General features: G+C 53.2%; 1 protein-coding gene across 1 annotated transcript in view; it reads left to right on the top strand.

Annotated features, from left to right (window-relative positions):
* Positions 1 to 20,473, top strand: part of Otof (otoferlin) — a 95,615-nt gene that overhangs the window by 62,537 nt on the left and 12,605 nt on the right. Inside the window, exons 9-29 of the mRNA XM_051172105.1 lie at positions 790 to 921; positions 5,767 to 5,829; positions 6,235 to 6,319; positions 10,566 to 10,725; positions 11,892 to 12,078; positions 12,257 to 12,443; positions 14,114 to 14,337; positions 14,759 to 14,867; positions 15,329 to 15,509; positions 15,615 to 15,735; positions 16,202 to 16,302; positions 16,410 to 16,500; positions 16,621 to 16,737; positions 17,007 to 17,159; positions 17,495 to 17,684; positions 17,788 to 17,912; positions 18,255 to 18,389; positions 18,830 to 18,991; positions 19,143 to 19,262; positions 19,770 to 19,931; positions 20,056 to 20,218. Of these exons, the coding sequence (XP_051028062.1) occupies positions 790 to 921; positions 5,767 to 5,829; positions 6,235 to 6,319; positions 10,566 to 10,725; positions 11,892 to 12,078; positions 12,257 to 12,443; positions 14,114 to 14,337; positions 14,759 to 14,867; positions 15,329 to 15,509; positions 15,615 to 15,735; positions 16,202 to 16,302; positions 16,410 to 16,500; positions 16,621 to 16,737; positions 17,007 to 17,159; positions 17,495 to 17,684; positions 17,788 to 17,912; positions 18,255 to 18,389; positions 18,830 to 18,991; positions 19,143 to 19,262; positions 19,770 to 19,931; positions 20,056 to 20,218 (2,968 nt within the window). The remainder of the gene's footprint in view (positions 1 to 789; positions 922 to 5,766; positions 5,830 to 6,234; positions 6,320 to 10,565; positions 10,726 to 11,891; positions 12,079 to 12,256; positions 12,444 to 14,113; positions 14,338 to 14,758; positions 14,868 to 15,328; positions 15,510 to 15,614; positions 15,736 to 16,201; positions 16,303 to 16,409; positions 16,501 to 16,620; positions 16,738 to 17,006; positions 17,160 to 17,494; positions 17,685 to 17,787; positions 17,913 to 18,254; positions 18,390 to 18,829; positions 18,992 to 19,142; positions 19,263 to 19,769; positions 19,932 to 20,055; positions 20,219 to 20,473) is intronic.

Raw genomic sequence — 20,473 nt, 5'->3', positions numbered from 1 at the left:
GGCCAGAAAGTTAGGCTCTGGCAACGCAAAGAAATTCACCAACGGGAGAGAGGCCTGGGACATGGGAAAGTGCCTAGCTTCCAGAAAGCCAAGGGATGTTAGAGGCTGGCAGCATAAACAGGAAACCCTGGACAAGACCCAAAGGAAGTTCAGGGAGACTCGAGCAGCTCGCCCCGTTTCTGAGGGTGGGAAACTGGTGGCACAGGTTTGGCAGCCCTCCCCCATCAGAGCCATGGTCCTGGGGAGAACTTTGAACCCAAGCATCAACTAGAATTTTTTAGGAGGTGCACAACTTTTTTGACATTATGACACCATGTTGTCATCTTCTAAGTTCATAAAGAATCACTCAATCAAGTTACAACAAGGAATCATGTTTTAGTATTCATTTACTGTGTGCATTGTGCCTCATTCATGGCTGTCCTTGGCTGCCTGTGGTGGCCTGGGCACGCCTGACTAACTCTGGGAAATGTTCTACTGGACCTGTCTTCCCTGTGGGTGAGATTGATTGATCAGGAGTGTGGTCTGAGCGCCAAGATCTGACTGCTTCTCCCTTGGGTGATTCTGTAACACTGACCTAGGGGTCACCAGCCCCCCCAACACACACACACACACACACACACACATCTCTATCAGTGTAGATATCCCAGGATCTCCCAGCAAATCAGGGGCCACAGTCAACATGGAGCCCGGGGTCTTACTCCAAGCCAGACTGGATCCATGCTGTGGTAAGACTATACTCTAGGATGGCTGCAGTGCTCCATTGAGCCTCTTTCTCTCTCCCTCCTGCAGGTCAGCATCACAGTGATCGAGGCTCGGCAGCTGGTGGGCCTGAACATGGACCCCGTGGTGTGCGTGGAGGTGGGCGATGACAAAAAGTACACGTCAATGAAGGAGTCCACAAACTGTCCTTACTACAATGAGGTCAGTGTCCCCATGACTCAAGGTAGACAAGGGGCTTCCTGACATGGGAACAGCTGGGAGTCGGGAGGACAGAGCCACCAGCCCCAAGGTCTTGGCCTGCCCTCTTACAGCCCAGCACACCGCATGCCACAACCCCTGTACCTGTAGTGTGGACCTCAGTCTGGCCCCTGCCATGCAAATCACGTGACAAGCCAACCATGCAACTGCTGGCAACGCCTGTGAACTGCTCGTAGCAGCCACTGATGCTCTCCAGGTCTGAACCTGAGGGTAGGGCAGCTCACACCAGCCCAGTCCAGGTGCTGCATAGGTGGAGACTGTTGCCCACTGCACATGCAGGGACATTGACACTCCAGGACCTTGCTGGTCAGTTTGGGGGTATCTGCCCTCTCTATTAAGCTGCCTTCTTGGTCTCTGGAGGCTGTAATAGGCTTCCCTCTCAAACAAAACCTTGACTTCTGGCTCTGAGAAAGAAAATGACTGCCACTCTCTCCACTTGAGACCACACTGGGTTGGGGGGGCAGGGGGCGCAGGGGGCGCAGGTGAGTGACCTCAGAGACTTAATAGTTTGATCTCATCATCTCACAGAAGAGACAACTGAGCCTCAGGTCAGGAAGAGCATTCCCACTGCTCCCAGGGAGCTGTTGATGGGATAAGACCCACAATGACTACTGGGCTCCAGAGGGCAGCCCATCATGATTGGCCCTTCTGTGATTAACCAGCCCTTTCTATGATGTCTGCCTGAGCCCATGGCAACTCAGCTTCCTGTCCTAGATGTCCTGTACCCGATCTGCCTGCTTCAGTGACTTCGCTTAGCAGGAGTCCCAGGCTAGCTCAAATGATGCATGCACGTCCTGTGCCCTGCAGTGTGGAGAGAACTGAGGGTGTCCTTGAACAGCTGTGCGGCCCCCAGCTGTGCACCTGCAGGACCCAGCAACACTTCAGCATTTCAGCTGAAGCTTGACCAAACTCAGGCGTAACCATGGTTACTGTGTTCCAAGCTGGTATCCCACTGGTCCTCAGGGCAGGACATGCCTGCTCAGGGGCCCTCCAGCCCTGGATGGAATCAGGATATCCAAGCTGGCCATCTCTGATCTTTTATCAGGACTCCTTCCTGACTGGAAAGCCTCCATACTAGATAAGGGCCCACTTCCCTCTGACAACCGTGGGGACAAGCCCCAGTGCTTATTGGGTAGTGGTGAAGCCGAGCTGAGTTGGGGGTTTACCTTGCATCAGATCAACATACCTCATGTTTCATCCAACTTTCTTACTCCTTTAACATAGCTTCCTGGCTCTGTGGGTCCCTAGAAAACTCCTATTCTCTCTGCAGGGACCCAACTCAAATGACCTTGCCATTAAGTAGCCTGCCCTGCCCTCTCTGGGTCAGAGGTCAGCGTCCTCTCTGTGAGCACTAATGTTCCTCAGCTGTGGTTGGTCTTTCGTGTTTCCATTCTCTGGTGGGTGAGGGGCTGCGGGTCTCCCTCCTCACTTACCCACCTCAGAGCCTGCAAGTACATGGAGGGTGCAATAAGACTGCTAAGTGGACTCTTATTGAAATGAGAGGGCATCTGCTGAGTGCCAGGCCATGGTGCACGGGACAGCATGTGCCCTGTAGAGCTGACTGAAGCACAGCTCCCACACTCACATGTCCCCTCCTGGCCACAGCCAGAGACGGTTCCCACTCCTCTGCTCGTCTCTGACCGTCTTCCATCTTGCCCTGGTCATGGGTATGCTCTTTTGCACAGAGCCAAGTAGCCCTGATTTTGTTTCTGTCTCTTTCCTCTAAACTAGGGTTTCTTAAACACAGCCATTTGGCTATTTTGGAGTGGAGAATTCTGGATTGACCCAGACACTGAGGCTACAAGATGCTGACAGCAAGCCTCCTAGCTGCAGCAACTAAATATTCCCAGATGTTGGCAAATGTCTCATGGGAATTAAACTCAACCCTAGTTAAGCCCATGCCTCTACACTATGTTGCTGTCATTCTTTGCAGCCCCAGGAATGGCCTCTTTCCCCTTTTTTCCTTTTCAGTTATATATATATTTCAGATATATATATATATATATATACATATATATATAGCCTTGGATTTCTGTTGCTGAGACAAGACACCATGACCAAGACATAGTAACTCTTATAAAGAAGATATTTAATTGGGGCTTGCTTACAGGTTCAGAGATTTAGTCCATGGCAGGTGTCACATGGGCAGACATGGTACTGGCAAGGGAGATAGTTGAGAGTTCACAGGCAGCAGGAAGAGAGAGTGACACTGGGCCTGGCTTGAGCCTTTGAAACCTCAAAGCCCGCCCCCAGTGACATACTTCCTCCAAGGCTACACCCACCTCAACAAGGCCACATATCCTAATTCTCTCAAATAATGTCATTCTCTATGAGCTTATGGGGGCCAGTTTCATTCAAACACCACAAACACCCCGATAGCCATGGATATGCATTGCTTCTGGAAAATTCTCTAGGAAGTAGAAATCTTCCTTTGGCTCCACTAGAACAGCAGAGGCTGGTAGGGACCATCAACTGACTTAGGAGACTTCTAAAAAATCCCAACAAAGAAAGACTCATGCTCAGAAAATACAAAGATTGTGACTCCAGCCAGCTCAGAGCACTGGGGTTCTGGCTCCACTTAGCCTCTTCCATGGGCCTGCTCCAACTCGTATGTACCTGGCCTGGTAGCTCATCGACATGGCTTTAAGCCAATCTGGGAATAAGAGACTCATGACTTTTGTCCTTCCATAATAACCTGGCCACACATGGACCAACAACAACAACCCTTTTCTTTTCTTTTCTTTCTTTCTTTTTTTTTTTTTTTTTTTTTTTGTGTGTGTGTGTGCCTGTGTGTATGTGTGTGTGTATGTGTGCCTGTGTGTATGTGTGTGCGTGTATGTGTGTGTGTGTGTTTTAAGACAGGGTTTCTCTGTGTAGCCTTGGCTGTCCTAGACTCACATTATAGACCAGGCTGGCCTCAAATTCACAAGGATCCACCTGCCTCTGCCGCCCAAGTGCTGGGATTAAAGACCTGTGCCACCACCGCCTGGCCCTTTTCTATATACACATGTGGTCCACCTGGCCAGCCTGTGGCCACTGCTCCTCCTCCGACTCAGTGTTCACCTAGGGTCGTTTGCCATGGGCCCTTCTGTTTCTTCATCCCAAAGGATCCAGCCCTGTAGTATGACCCTAATTCTGTCTTTGACTTTTTTCCTGGCTCTTCTTTCTTGTCCATGTGGCACTTTACTACAGAGTCTGCCACCCACCACTAGGCATGTCACCTAAGCATGGCTGTCCTCCGCTTCCAGCTGGATCTCTAGTTAACTCTTCCATTCACAGCAGATGCATGAGTTGTCCCCACCCTCTCACTCTCTGTCACATCCTTCATCTCACTGCCCCTCCTTCCCAGGAGCCCTCACAACCCTCTCCTGCTTTATGATCTCTCCAGACCCTTCTTTCTAGCTTCCTAACTTTCCAGGGTTTTCTCTACCCACCATGAAAGTTGGCTGCCTCCTAGAGCCCTGTCTCGAGAAAGCTTCTCTCCTCAGGTGCCTCCTCCATCCCCACAGTTTCTGCCACCACCCTCAGGCTGATGGGCCACTCTCAGATCCAGATGCCAGAGCTGCAGACCCTCACCCCTGCAGACTCTCACCCCTGCTAGCACCCCAGAGGGCTTATCGGCCATGCACAGTTAACATTTACTGTGCCCATACCAAGTACAACACTGAGTCCCACCATTTTTATTTTATACCCATGCTTCTCCACTTCTGTGTGATCAAACCACCCCCCCCCCCCCCGGGAGAGGGACAGCACGGCAGCCTAACGTCATTATACCCATAGCACAAGGGGAAACTGAGGCTTGACAAAGGAAGTAATTGATCCAACAGTAACAGCCGGACGTCACTGGCTTTATGGACAGCACATCTGCCCACCGTGTTAGCTGTACAGTAGGGGTACGGACATCAACTACCATGTCACAGAATCAATCTATTGACTCCAGCAGGAAATACCTGCTCTTGGGATATTTACTCTTAACCAAAGCCCTCTAGTAATATTGCCCTCTTTGCCATGCCCACAAGCTCATCAAAGCAGCAGCCACTGTGCTCACTGCCCACACCCTTTCCCCATCCCAGGGCACCTAGGACAAGGATGGGGACTGGGCCCATGTAAGCGCGCACGGAGGCTCACCACAGAAGAGAACAGCTCACACAGTAGTGATGTTCTTCTGTGGCTAAGGAAGGGTTGTATTACCCAGAGTGAGCTAAGAGACTCCCTGTGTCTTGCTTTTTAACATTTTTTAACACTGGGGTCCATCTCCCAGACAACACTGAGGTTTGATGGTTACCTATATGCCCTTCGCACAACAGTGTACCCTCATAGACAATAGCCTGTTTGATTCTGTGACATGGTAGTTGATGTCCATACCCCTATTTTACAGTTCTATGAGGGACATACCAAAGAACTTGTTAGTTAAGTCTACACAACTAGAAAGGGCCAGAAGTGCCTGAGAGCCCAGGTTTCCTGGCTGCTTGGTCAGGCTCTTCCACACACAGCACACAACCCAGGTGTGCCCAACTTTTTGACATGGTAGCACAATGTCACCTACAAATATGGTGAGCTGCCTGCAGCACGGACACAGGGAGTAACTGTCCCCCTATAGTAGAGGACTCAACCTGGGAGGTGGGTGGGGCCCTACCTCCCACCCATTCAGACTCCCAGAACCCAGTGGCTCACTGCTGCTGCTCATGTGAGCTTTGAGACTGATGAGGGCAATGATGGGATACAGGCAGCCGCTGCTCAGAGGGAGCGGCCACCAATGACAGCCCTTTGGGTCCTTCCCCCTTCCAGTACTTCGTCTTCGATTTCCACGTCTCTCCCGATGTCATGTTTGACAAGATCATCAAGATCTCGGTGAGTGGAGGGCAGCAGCAGTCAGGAGTGCAGAACCTCAGCACAGCTGTCCTCAACACAGCATCCCTGTGCCTGGATGCATGGCTGGGCAAAAGGAGCCCAAAATGGACTTTGGCCCCCCTTGTCCCTTCAGCTGGATCCCTCTGTGGAGTGTAAAACCTACTCACCTATACATGACAGGGGTGGGGGAGGAGAAACGCAGGTGTTGGGCAGGAAGAGCTGATGCTGAACTTTAGCAAACCAGCCCCGTCCCCTGCCAAACACTTTACGATGAAACGTGGGTTCCAAGAAAGACGGAGGTCACACTATCATCAGTGGGTGCTGTCCCTGCCCATGCCCCTGCCCCTTGGCCCCCAAAGGCTTTTCCCTGCCCAGCCTGACTGGCTGCTGCTGGTTCTCTGGAAGGTGATCCATTCTAAGAACCTGCTTCGCAGCGGCACCCTGGTGGGCTCCTTCAAAATGGATGTGGGGACCGTGTACTCTCAGCCTGGTGAGTAACCCCTAACAGTGGGCTTGGGCATGCAACCCCAGAAGGAACGCATGAGGTTGTTCCTGCTATATTGATTCTTGGCCCATCCATTGTGGACATAGACGCAACCCACTGGCCATCAGTCTGCAGCCATGGGGGTGCAGTGGTGTGCTGTGTGTGCACTCTGCACGCAGATGTACGAGCCACGTGTGCCGCATCTGAAAGGAGTTTGCTGGCTATGGGGGAAGGGAGCTGGGAATAATAGTACAGAGAGGCAGCTTGTATACACGTGGCACAGGAGAGCATCACCTCTTCTGCATCGTATGAGAACAATTACACAGAGGGCAATGAGAGACCTGGGAGGGGCCGCGCCCACCCCCTGCCCTCTGGCTGGCACCTGCTGAGCAGAGAAAACCCTGTGGTCCTTACAAAGTCCCTGTCTCCCCCTGATATTTAAGCATCCTGAGGCTCTCAGATATGCAGGGGCTTGAACCAGCCAATCAGCTAATTAGGGGAATACCACAGCATGCGTTTCAGAGCACCCATCAAATCACACTGTCAGATCTAAAGTTGTGGCAATTGATGGCAAGTGTAAAACAGCAACTGTGGGGGATTCTGGGTGCTAAGAGCATTTTCCACAAGGGGCCCACGTCCCTTAAGGAGCAGCCGTGGCGGGAGAGGCTGTGTCTGATTAATCATCCCATGGGCATCTATGGCCATCACTAGGTAGAGTTGGCGTGGGTGCCCCAAGTGATGGTCTAGAGCAGCAGTTCTCAACCTGGGGGTTGTGACCCCTTTGGAGGTTGACTGACACTTTCACAGGGGTTGCATGTCAGACCTCCTGCATATCGTATATTTACAGTATGACTAATGACAGCAGCACAGTCATAGTTTTGAAGTAACAAAAATAATTTTTATAGTTGGGGGTCACCACAGCATGAAGGAGTGTATTAAAGGTCATGGCTTTAGGAAGGTTGAGAGCCACCGGATTAGAAGGCTGTCACTACATGACCAACATGGGGATACCCATGTCCCTGAAGTGAAACTGCTCAGAAGTCACAAGTTACCCTACTACACATTACCACATTTGACCCTCCCAAAGTAGAGACGAAGTAACATACATCCCTTCCCACTTTACAGGGGAGCCAAAGAGAAGCGAGGGGCAGGGCTTGGAGGTGCCACTAACAAGTAGGTGAAACACATGGCACTCTCTTGTGGCCTAATACACTCAGCTAGTGCCCACTGAGACCATGGCTTACATTGGGAAATGAGAGTCTGAGACTTTGCACGTGAACTCACAGATCAAAGCTCTCCAGATGTGTGAGGCCGCCAAACATCTAGCCAGGTCCCTGTTCACACAGGCAGGTAGTCTGGGGCTGTATCTCCATACATGGAGTACCTGTCCATCATACCTGTTAAACTCTCAGCACTGTGTAAACCAGGTGTGTTGGCACACAACTGCAATTCTAGAACGTGTGAGGTAGAAGCTGGAGAATCAGGAGTTCAAGGTCATCCTTAGCTATAGAGCAAGCTCTCTAACTGGGATTGAGAGAGAGAGAGAGAGAGAGAGAGAGAGAGAGAGAGAGAGACAGAGACAGAGACAGAGATAGAGACACAGAGAGAGACAGAGACACAGAGAGAGACACACACACACACACAGAGACAAAAAGAGAGAGACAGAGACAGAGTAGGAGAGAGACCAGACAGACAAACAGATGAACAGGCCCAAGGTGGTAAGAGGACTTACCAAAGTAAGAGGGAGAGGCTGTTCTCCTGGTACCCAGGCCTTTCCACTGCCCCACACACACTCTGGGAGCTTCCAGTGACGGTCTGAGCTGGACCTCTGCTACATTGCTTCCCAGGAAACATGCCCGGCCATACTCAATCAGGCATCTACGGCTGAGCATCAGCAGACCTTCAGCCAAGATAAAGTGGGGGGCAGAAAGCCAGTCTTAGTGTGTACCCCCCGTGATTGAGCTCTGCTTGGGAAAAGCAATGGGGGCTTACCCCTTCATCCCAGTACTTGGGAGGCAAAGGCAGGCAGATCTGCCAGTTCGAGGCTAGCCTGGTCTATGGAGAAAATGCTGCTGTTATGGAGAAGGTTGTAGGGCCAGACACTGGGCCAGACACATTTCAGCAGGTCTAACTTCTCAGTCCATGTAGGCACCCCTGTCCTCATCTGACAGTAAGAAAAACCGAGACTCTCCAAGTTTAATTGCTGGTCCAAAACTACAGTGGGGAGTAAATGACAGATACAACTTGAGCTCAGGACTTCATGGGGCCCCAAGCCGTCTCTCCGCCAGCCAGCATTACCCACTCCCAGACTTGCTCTTACTGAGGCTGCCTCTGGCCCGGCTGTCCTCACAGAGACGTGGCCTGCACTTTCTTTCTTTCTTTCTTTCTTTCTTTCTTTCTTTCTTTCTTTCTTTTTTTTCTTTTTTTCTCTTTTCTTTTCTTTTTTTTTTATAGTGAACACTTTAATATTCGGCAATATCAAATCTTGGTGAACATACACATTTTAATAGCTGATGACAGAAATACATAGTCAATTACAGACAAATGTTCAATTACCTCAGCAGTACATCTGGAAGTCACTTTATCATCCTGTCAATTCATTGTTACATTTTAAAGAATTTTGAAGCCAGTTTTAGTTATAGCCATTAGTAAATTTTGAAGAATGTAGAATGCTTATGTATTTTTTAGAATTCATACAAAGAAAAAGAATAATGTCACTAATGCAATTAGCGGGTGTGAATAGAAAAACAGTCTTAGTTTAAATCTCTCCGAGTTGGGTTTGATCTCAAGTGCAGGGAATTGCTTGCTGCTGCCCTCTGCTGGAGATGGATTGTAGTTGCAGAGGCCAGAGTTGGTAGCCTTTTCACAGCTACCCACCCACCCACCCTCCCACCCAAAAAGCAGGTGTCATAGCCACGCAGAGGAAGCCAGGGAGCTGGAGATGGCAGCATCCAGATTAGAGGTCTCAGAGATCATAAGCCCAGTGTGTACCCCACAGCTGAGTGCCCCTCAGCCGCATCTGGGGAGCTCATCTAGCCAGAAGCAGGATACATACCACCTGTATTTTAGACAACTCAAAGTCACCCAAATCTGTCACCTGTGTTTTCCTTTTGTCACCTATAATCTCCACCCATGTTTAAAGGTAAATCTTGTCTTGCCTAATTCTTGTTCTTTCTTTGCTAAATTCCCTCAGTTTCACCCAACCACGCACATGCCTTTCAGTCTGCCCACTCACCCAAGCATCCGCACCTCTGTCCACAGCATAACAGAACCTGCTATCCGTGTATCCACTCACCATCTGTGCATACCTCCCCGAGGCCAGCGGGCAGCCACACTCAGCCCCTGTCCACCTCACCAGCCACTGCGTTATCCTTCCTGCCTGGATCTGCTCAGAACCATGAGGTTCTAGGGATGGGGTGGCACCCTCCTCCTGGAGCCACCAGCTCATCAGAAGAGCTCCAGTGGCTCAAAGCACTAAAGTTCACTGGCCTCTCATCACCCTTGAATCCCATTTGATGCTGCTGTGGCCTTTACTGTCTCGACAGCTGGACCAGTTGATCTCTCTCTCTCTCTCTCTCTCTCTCTCTCACACACACACACACACACACACACACACACACACACACACACACACACGCTCAAGAAGTAATGAGCACTCGGCCTGGACAGACCAGGAGTGATGGTACCACACTGCCACATTTGACCCTCCCCAAAGTAGTTAGGGATGCAGTGACATACATCCCTTCCCACTTTACAGAGGAGCCGAAGAGTAGTGAGGGGTGAGCCTTGGAGGTGCCACTAACAAGTAGGTGAAATACTTGGCACTCTCTTGTGGCCTAATACACTCAGCTCGTGCCCACTGAGATAGAGCTTCGCCTCAAGACACAGGGAAACCCGGAAGGCCTGGATGGGGGGGACATGATAAGGGGAGCCCCTATTTTAGTAGGGCCTATCTGGCAGCTGTGTGTGGTCAGCTGTAGTAGGGATCACAGGAGAGTTAGCAGGCTGAGAAACTCTCTTGGAGGCAATCTGGATCCTGAAATGTGCTCCTGGGCAAGGTCTCGCCCAGCCCTGCGCCTGCAGAGGCCCTCTGCCATCACTGGATAGGTGCAAGTAGAGCCGTGGTCCCAAGTCTCCTGGGCCTGCAGCCTTGAGCTCACAAGGCCTAGCAGGCACTCGGTTTGAATGTCCCCCGTAGCCTGGCCTTGGATGGGGACAGCAGATGCAATGTCCCTCCTCCTTCCCGCTGCAGAACACCAGTTCCATCACAAATGGGCCATCCTGTCAGACCCCGATGACATCTCTGCCGGGCTGAAGGGCTATGTAAAGTGTGATGTCGCTGTGGTGGGCAAGGGAGACAACATCAAGACACCCCACAAAGCCAACGAGACAGACGAAGATGACATTGAGGGGTGAGGCCCCCGTCTCCCCTAGAGACCTGCGTACCTCCCTAACCTCCACTCCCGCCCCCCCGCACCCACCCCAATAGAAACTCCCGGAGTGGCTTGAACACAGAGTCCTTGCCACCATCTACTCCCCTGACTCCCATGCTCCGCCCTGCCAGTCTCTCCTCAAGGGACTGGGGCAGTGTGGCCGCCCAGGTAATAGAGGGCAATGCTTTGCCATCCAGACTGCAACTGAGAAAGCTGGCAGAAAGAAGAGATACGGGCAACTCCAAGTCCTACCGCTGCCAGGGCCCGAGGGTTCCAGTGCCATGCACTCAGGAGAACAGAGAGGTGTCACTCAGTGTGTTAGTCTCAGGCAGCAGATAGTGGCTGCTAAGAAACACCCCCAGGACATTTGTCTGACCTCTCAAAATGTGCTGGGATCCAGTAAGCCTGGGCTGCCGTGGGCTGGGAGACACCAGCTCCTGGTGAGGTTTCTAGCCCCAGGGAGACAGGTGGCACAAAGCTTTGCCAGTCGATGCACTACAATTTGCAAAGCACCTGCATGCTGGAGCCTGTGTGTTGCTTTCCTAAGAAGTGGCTGGTAACGTCATTGTACCTTATTGAGGAGGAAACCGAAACGTGATGAGACGGAAAGCCTTCCCCAGAATACAAAAAGTGGATAGGTGCCGCGAATTAGCGTCTTCAATCAAAGTCCCGGCCCTCTCAAACTGCCCTTCACAGATTATGCTCGGCCTAAGGGAGATGCAGCTGCAAAGATGTGTGTGTGTGTGTGTGTGTGTGTGTGTGTGTGTGTGTGTGTGTGTATGCTCACGCCTGTGTGTGTTAAAGCATGCATGTGTGTGTGTGTGCGTGTGTGCGTGCTTGTGCCTGCATGTGTGCAAGCATGAATGTGTGTGGGGGTGCGTGCGCATGTGTGTGTGCATGTGTGTGTGTGCATGCTCGTGCCTGCATGTGTGCAAGGGTGTGTGTGTGTGTGTGTGTGTGTGAAGAAAAAGCGAACATGTGTGAGAGCATGCACTTGCTTTGTCTCCTCTCCACGGCCCACAGCCCCTCTGCCTCTCTCCTCCCATCATAATCCTTGCTTAGCTCTTCGCCTAAGGCCCTAAGAGGCAAAGAGAAATCTCTAAGCCTGGCCCACGGTGGAGATGATTTACTGCCTATGCTCACAGGAACTTGCTGCTCCCCGAGGGCGTGCCCCCGGAACGTCAGTGGGCCCGGTTCTATGTGAAAATTTACCGAGCAGAGGGGCTGCCCCGAATGAACACAAGCCTCATGGCCAACGTGAAGAAGGCTTTCATCGGTGAGAACAAGGACCTCGTCGACCCCTACGTGCAAGTCTTCTTTGCTGGGCAGAAGGTACTGAGGATGGAGGTGCTGAAGGATGGGATGGTGGGCTTCGAGTACAGGTGATGGATGGGAGGAAGGGGCAGAGCAGGGGGAATCTGTAACTATTGGCTGGGAAAGCACACACTCACATGCGCGCGCGCACACACACACACACACACACACACTAGCCATGGCTTCGTCTCACCAGGGCAAGACATCGGTGCAGAAGAGCAGCTATGAGCCGTTATGGAACGAGCAAGTCGTCTTTACAGACCTCTTCCCCCCGCTCTGCAAACGCATGAAGGTGCAGATCCGAGACTCTGACAAGGTCAACGACGTGGCCATCGGCACCCACTTCATCGACCTGCGCAAGATTTCCAATGACGGAGACAAAGGTCAGCAGCATGGTGTGGGTGGATGGGGCAAGCGTGGGGCATGAGGGAAGAGTTCATGAGGCCCCCTCCCTCACATAGCCTCCAGGCCGCAGCCAGGCGGGGCTTTTAAGGGGCTTATTTGCAGCCCCTGCCTCAAGGAGAAGGGAGACATAATAGCTGAAGCGGGCTCAGAGATGACTGAGGTTAGCCTTTGCACCTGTTTTCCCACTGGCCAAATGAAAACAAGAGCTATCATATGGTACAGTGCACATGTTCTGTCCATGTGATCTCTGTTGCCTTCCCTAGCAACTGGTGAGTGCTGTGACATCTGTCTATGGGCCTATGGGCACTGACTATAACCCAGAATCCAGGAACCATGCTGAGCACAGTATAGGCACCCCTATACCTCCTCATGCTCTCAGGGGATTAAGGAGACAGCCATGATTCCAAATAACCAGAAGAGCAGGCAGAGAAAGAGCCCTTAGTACAATTCCACATAGAGGAGATACACAGAAAACAGACTTGTGCTTCCAGGAACAAGGAGAGGGTGGTGGGAAGCGCCTGCTCAAAGGCTTCTTTAGGTCAGGTAGATGTACGGTGAAATATGATGCTGGGCGCGCAACATGCTGAATATACCATAGTCACCCAAATGTGCGCTTTAAATGCCAAATTTTATATGTGAATTGTATCTCAAGTTTTTAATGTTCTGTTTGCAAAAACAAATAAAAATTAAATTAAGAATAATCTGAGTTTAATTACCAGAACCTATGTTTAAAAAAAGAAAAAGAAAAAAAGCAGGGACTGATGGCATTTGCTTGTAATCCCAGCACTAGGAAGGCGGAAACAGGTGTATCTTTGGGGCTCCCACCCAGACTTGCCAACTTGCCAAGTTCTAGAAGTTCTAGGCCACAAGGGAGAGCTCTGATGATGGCTGTAAAAAAAAAAAGCAGAGCTTAAGGAATGACACCTGAGATTGACCTCCATATGCACAGACATATAATAGTTTTGTTTATTTGTTCGTTCATTTGCCTTACTATGTAGACCAGGCTGGTCTTGAACTCACAGAGATCTGCCTGCTGGGATTAAAGGTGTGTGCCCACATCCAGATTCTGGCAAAAATGACTATTAAAAAGAAAATACATAAAGAAGAATTAGATTCACATAAGGCAAGATTGGTTGACTGAGGCCCAACAGATCCTAAGCATGAGAGAAGAGACTTGTGGCAGAGACAGAGAACAGGGCTCCTCTCCAGCCCCAGGTCCTGCTCAACCCACGATGGTCACAGCCCAAGGTGCTTCTCCCTGAAGGAGCTGATGAGCCCTGAACAACCAAGAGAACACAGAGAGGAGAGAAGGTCCCTTAAACAGGCAAGGCATGGGAGATGTACATCCTACACCAAGAAACAAAACAAAACATGTAGGATCCATGCTGAGGGGTGTGGGATGAGCTGGCAGCTGTCCACAGTGGTGCCTATAGCAGTTGGGAGCATCAGCCTGGCTTTTCCTCCCACACACCTCACCAAGGCCCCTACAGAGACTGTGTACGCATGCGTGAGAAAGCTTCCTCACACCTGCCTGGCACCCAGCAGACAAATAACCCTGAGCTCAGCACCCGCAAGTCCACAAAGATCCATGCATCCTGAGTGAGCCTCGGATATGACTGTCTTTCTACCTCTCTTCTCACTGCCACAGGCTTCCTGCCCACACTCGGCCCAGCCTGGGTGAACATGTATGGCTCCACGCGCAACTACACGCTGCTGGACGAACACCAGGACCTGAACGAGGGCCTGGGGGAGGGCGTGTCCTTCCGTGCTCGCCTCATGCTGGGACTGGCTGTGGAGATCCTGGATACCTCCAACCCAGAGCTCACCAGCTCCACGGAGGTGCAGGTGGAGCAGGCCACACCTGTCTCGGAGGTGAGGGTCGGGCTGTGCTGTGTCCATGTCCCTCACTCGATCCTCTCCTCAACATGGCAGCTGAGTTTCAGTTCGTCCCCGTTGCTGCCCTCTACTCGGAGGCCCTCATTTGACCTCTTTGCAAGACCCCAGTCCTCAGCTACTGCTGACCTACGCTCCACCCAGAGGTCCACTGTAGCCACCAGCAGCCACTGCTGCCCCACCTCTGCCCCTCTTCTCAGCCATGGCTATCCCTGTGGCTACAGAGCCGGCCGCCATTCTCTCAAAGACAACAAGGGCTTGAGTGCAGACAGCCTGGCCCCAAAGCTGGATAGGACATACCCCAACTGTCAGCCAAGAGCCTGTCTACGGCCTTAGGAATCTACCCCAGGCCTGTTGCCGGACTAAAGCTCAGTGTTGGCTTTAACTGCCTCCCCAACAGAGCTGCACAGGAAGAATGGAAGAATTTTTTCTATTTGGAGCCTTCCTGGAAGCCTCGATGATTGACCGGAAAAATGGGGACAAACCAATTACCTTTGAGGTGACCATAGGTGAGTTCCAGGATCACGGTGGGGGTGGGGAGTTTTGGGCTTCCAGTTGTCACTGTTGGCCTTGTGCCCCCGGCTACAGAGAATGGGCAGCACGGATATATTTCCCCTGACCACTGGTTCTGGGGAGTGTACTTGACCATAGAAGAGGTCTAGGACGTTGGAGGAAAGAAAGAAAGACACACACACACACACACACACACACACACACACACACACACACACAAACACTCAGGAGACAGAGGAGAAACCCAGACTATTTTCTGAGTTGGGCACAGCCATCATCAGAGCTCTTCCTTATGGCCTTATGGGTGACATGGACCTACCCGTGGATGGTGTTGTCTGAGCCCTGTTCCCTGACTTTACCTCTCCAAGAGATTTACCCGGGGGGGTGGGGGTGGGGTGTGGGCGCAGGGTGAGTGAGGGGAGGATGGTAGGCCTCTCACGAGCCACTCTGCATCCAGGGAACTGTGGCAATGAAATCGATGGCATGTCACGGCCCCAGAGGCCTCGACCCCGGAAGGAGCCTGGGGATGAAGAAGAAGTAGACCTGATTCAGAACTCCAGTGACGACGAGGGTGATGAAGGAGGAGACCTGGCCTCAGTGTCCTCCACCCCACCCATGCGTCCCCAGATCACAGATAGGTGGGCCCTGCCACTTGCCCCCAGCCTGCAGTGGCCTTGGCCCTCACCTCCCAGGGCCCTAGACCTCAGCATCTTTCAACCTCTTCCCTCTGCATCCCACCCCAGGAACTATTTCCACCTGCCCTACCTGGAACGCAAGCCCTGCATCTATATCAAGAGCTGGTGGCCTGACCAGCGCCGCCGCCTCTACAATGCGAACATCATGGACCACATTGCTGACAAGCTGGTCAGAGCCAGGCCGGGGGGTGGTGGGATCTGGGAGAGTGGGCACATGTGAAGGCCTCACCTGTGTAACACAAACTGACTATCTGGGTGCTTGTCTTGAAATAGAGAAAGGGGATGCCAACGGGGTCCCAGAGCTCTGGAGTAGAGGCTAGAGGTCTGACCCCACCCACCCCCCACTAGCCTTGGGCTCTCAGAGGCAGCTGGACAGGCTAGCTACTTCAGGTCTGTACAACGCCTCTCTCCACCCTTGGAGCCTGCTCTGCCCACCGTGGTCACAGCTCAGACTGCTTCTTCCTGAAGGAGCTGAGGAGCCATGAGTAATCTACGGGCCCTGGGGAATTGGAAGGCTCCTTCACAATATATTTGGAATGGCCCATGTTACTAGGCTCCTCTTCCCTGGGGTGAGTGGGCAGGACATGTCGGAGGAGGGCTGAAGCCCAGAGTGCACTTGACGCCCTGGTTCACAGGAAGAAGGTCTGAATGACGTGCAGGAGATGATCAAAACGGAGAAGTCCTACCCAGAGCGACGTCTGCGGGGCGTGCTAGAGGAACTCAGCTGTGGCTGCCAGTGAGAAGAGGGACAGGGAGGGCAGGGTGGGACAGGGGACACTAGCCAGGTCAGGGCTAACTCCTGACTTTTCCCTTACCCCCCACCCCCACCCTCGCCCTCCGCAGCCGTTTCCTCTCCCTCTCGGACAAGGACCAGGGTCACTCATCCCGCACCAGGCTGGATCGGGAGCGCCTCAAGTCCTGTATGAGGGAGCTGGTGAGGCCACAATGGGACCCTGGGGCTGAGGAAGCCAATGGATGGGGGGGGGGGAGGGGCATCTGCCTCAAGCTGTCACCCAAAGCTGAGTGTCCATCCCTTCTACGCTCTTCTCAATAGGAGAGCATGGGGCAACAAGCCAAGAGCCTGAGAGCTCAGGTGAAGCGGCATACTGTCCGGGACAAGCTGAGGTTCTGCCAGAACTTCCTGCAGAAGCTACGCTTCCTGGCAGATGAGGTGTGTGGCGTGTGAAAAGGGCAGGGGCAGCACAGAAAGGGACTGGTCAGATCCCCTGGGTGGCCTCTCCTGCTCAGATGGCCACTGTTGACAAGGGCAAGCAAGCTCCGTGGGAAAGGAAGACCTAAGGATGGGGTCCTTCCCTTCCACTCTCCCCGGCTTCTCCTTACCCAGCCTGGGCTCCCACAAGTGGGATGCAGCAGGCTCAGGCTACCATTATTATAGTGAGGCTGGGTCCCCTGGCTTGTGCCCTCTGTACTCCGCTGCAGCCCCAGCACAGCATCCCAGACGTGTTTATCTGGATGATGAGCAACAACAAGCGCATCGCCTATGCCCGCGTGCCCTCCAAAGACCTGCTCTTCTCCATTGTGGAGGACGAGCTGGGCAAGGACTGTGCCAAGGTCAAGACCCTCTTCCTCAAGGTGCCGCAGGGGCTGAGACTGAGGCGGGCTGGGCCGGGCTCTTTGAAGAGGCTCCACTGGGTCTGGCAAGCCTGAGAGGAGGTGGGAGACCCCTTAACTAGCAGGTGTTCAGAGGTCTGGCACTCACCTGGTGCCACCTGCCCATCTCTCTTAGTCTCTCTCTCTCTCTCTCACACACACACATACACACACACACACCAATTCTGTCCAGTGACGGGGTAGGCACAACCCCGCCTACCTCTGCTTAAGGCTACAACACCACCCTGGACCTCCCTTACTTATCCTGTGGGTCCCAGAGGTTGTCAGGCTCTTGGTGACCCTGCCCCTGCCCCTAGCTGCCAGGAAAGAGGGGCTTCGGCTCTGCAGGCTGGACAGTACAGGCCAAGCTGGAGCTCTACCTGTGGCTGGGCCTCAGCAAGCAGCGAAAGGACTTCCTGTGCGGCTTACCCTGTGGCTTTGAAGAAGTCAAGGCAGCCCAAGGCCTGGGCTTACACTCCTTTCCACCCATCAGCCTGGTCTACACCAGTGAGTGAGGGGCTCCTCATCCTGGGTGGGCCACTCTCCCAGCCTGTCCCTTCAGAGGGCCAAGGAGGCCACATGGCATGGCTCAAACCACTCTTCCCCACAGAGAAGCAGGCCTTCCAGCTCAGAGCTCACATGTATCAGGCCCGAAGCCTCTTTGCCGCTGACAGCACTGGGCTCTCTGACCCCTTCGCTCGTGTCTTCTTCATCAACCAGAGCCAGTGCACGGAGGTAAGGACCCGAGGGTGGAGGCGGGGGGGGGCTTTGTTTTGGGGAGCACTTGGGAGGCCAGTAAAACTGGTCTGCTAGTTCCCCCAGATCTTCAGAGAAAAGCCCTTGGAGGTGGGGGGGTATCTGGGTAGGCTGGTAAAAGCCACCAGCTTGGACTAGGACTGCACCCACTAAGACAAGGAAGGCTGTGGCAGGCACTGGGAGTGAGGGTCATAAAAGCCTTGATTTTCAGATTTCTGGAAAAGTAGGAGAATCAAGCACTCCTGCCTGCAGGGTTCCCTGCAGTCCCTGACTGGGAATGGTGCCTGCCTCTTGTTCCCTATCCCTCATCCCATGATGCAGGTTCTGAATGAGACATTGTGTCCTACTTGGGACCAAATGCTGGTATTTGACAACCTGGAGCTGTACGGTGAAGCTCATGAGCTCCGAGATGATCCGCCCATCATTGTCATTGAAATCTACGACCAGGACACCATGGTACGCTGTGGGCATGGGCACCAGCAACCTCTGGCAGGCCCTCCCCTCGCTGGTTCTCCACCCTCCCCCTGAAACTCTACGCTGGATTTGCTGGGAGGCTGGGCTGCTGACTAAGCTTTCCTCGCGCCTCTTGACCAGTCACCACACTTCAGTCTTCTTGGGGACCAGGTGACAGACCATGGTGCTTCCCACCTCCCGGATAAACAGGCAGAGGCCAAAGTCTTCCAAAGACATACCAGGAAGCCCTGTTGTCACAGCCCCACCCCCACCCCCAGGGTTCTGACCACCCACCTATGCTCACCACAGTCTGTAGCAGTCCTCGCTGCTTTCCACGGAGGTCCTGGAGTGGGAAGGAAAGTTCAGGATAATGACCTTTCCGAGAGGGGCCAACTCTGCAACTGTTGGGGGTGCCCAAGGGAACTCTAGAGTTTTGTTCTTAGGGCAAAGCTGACTTCATGGGCCGGACCTTTGCCAAGCCCCTGGTGAAGATGGCGGATGAGGCCTACTGCCCACCTCGCTTCCCACCCCAGCTTGAGTATTACCAGATCTACCGAGGCAATGCCACGGCCGGAGACCTACTGGCTGCCTTTGAGCTGCTGCAGGTGGGTGGCAGGTGAAGGGAGCAGAGGTTGGGGTGGAGGGTGGGAGCGGGACTTGAGCTCTCAGGCCTGCCTGTCCCTTCTGGTCTCTATTCACTGATGAAAAGGCCCTTTCCCTGAGCTCACCACTGTGATTTGTGACCTCGTTCCTCAGATTGGGCCATCAGGGAAAGCTGACCTGCCACCCATCAATGGCCCGGTGGACATGGACAGAGGGCCCATCATGCCTGTGCCTGTGGGGATCCGGCCAGTGCTCAGCAAGTATCGAGTGGAGGTGCGTGAGGGCTCTGTGCGGCTCCTTGCCCTGCCTGTGACCTTTGCTTGTTCTTCTCACTTTTGCTCCAGGAAGCACCACGAGTGCACAGTCCACGTGAGCCATCAAACTCTTAGTCCCCTGGGGACACTTCGCATTTTCAGAAAAACTTACCGAAGGCCCAAGAGTGGAGTGGACTTGTCCCAGACCGCTCCCTTGAGCAAGCAGCACTGGCACAGGCCCCAGTCCAAGCTAGAGCCCATGCCTGTCCTGCTCTAACAGAGACATGTCGCTGTGTCTCAGAGCTGTTCTCAGCCCTCTGCCTCCCGTAGGGACCCCAAAGACCCTGCCTCAGTCCTCTGAGGACGTTGACCTCATGCAGTCTTCCAGCACTGTCTGCACTGTCCGCACTGTCCCTGCCCACCAAAATCCAGCTTTCTACTCCCTACCTTGTTACTGCTTCTTTCCGGTGACCCTTCCCAGCCACCACTGGCTCCTCTCACAGAGCCACCCTACCCCTGCTCCCAGGTGCTGTTCTGGGGCCTGAGGGACTTGAAGAGGGTGAACCTGGCCCAGGTGGACCGACCACGGGTGGACATAGAGTGTGCGGGAAAAGGGGTACAGTCATCCCTGATCCACAATTATAAGAAGAACCCCAACTTCAACACCCTGGTCAAGTGGTTTGAAGTGGTAAGTGTGGGAGCCGGCAGAGCCAGGCCGGCTAGGTATGACCACTGTGGTTTGCCATAGCCAGCCTCCTTGGGGCCCTTTCTCTGAGGCACAGACTGTGTGGCATGTTGCCACTATCTCTCAGGACCTCCCAGAGAATGAGCTGCTGCACCCGCCCTTGAACATCCGTGTGGTAGACTGCCGGGCCTTTGGACGATACACCCTGGTGGGCTCCCACGCTGTCAGCTCGCTGCGGCGCTTCATCTATCGACCCCCAGATCGCTCAGCCTCCAGCTGGAACACCACAGGTATGGCCGGCCGCCTAAAGCCTGGCTCTGTTCAGCTCCTACAAGGGTCCCATCTCATATTAGTACAGTTCAAGTAGCCATCACAGTTTTCTCTAGGCCGTCTGTGTCTTTAGGGCAGCGTGGTGGTGGGAGGAGATAGACACTCTTGGAGCCCGAGAAGGCTGCATGGGGCTGCCCCTCACTCTGAGGCCCAGAGCCAGTTCCGGACAGGCCCTCAAAAGGCTGAGGGCAGATAACCTTTTGTACCTGGTGACT

This window comes from Acomys russatus, chromosome 1 (genome assembly GCF_903995435.1).
Source record: "Acomys russatus chromosome 1, mAcoRus1.1, whole genome shotgun sequence".
Lineage (NCBI taxonomy): Eukaryota > Metazoa > Chordata > Mammalia > Rodentia > Muridae > Acomys > Acomys russatus.
Note: the sequence above shows the minus strand (reverse complement) of the source record. Positions and strands in the feature narration are given on the sequence as shown.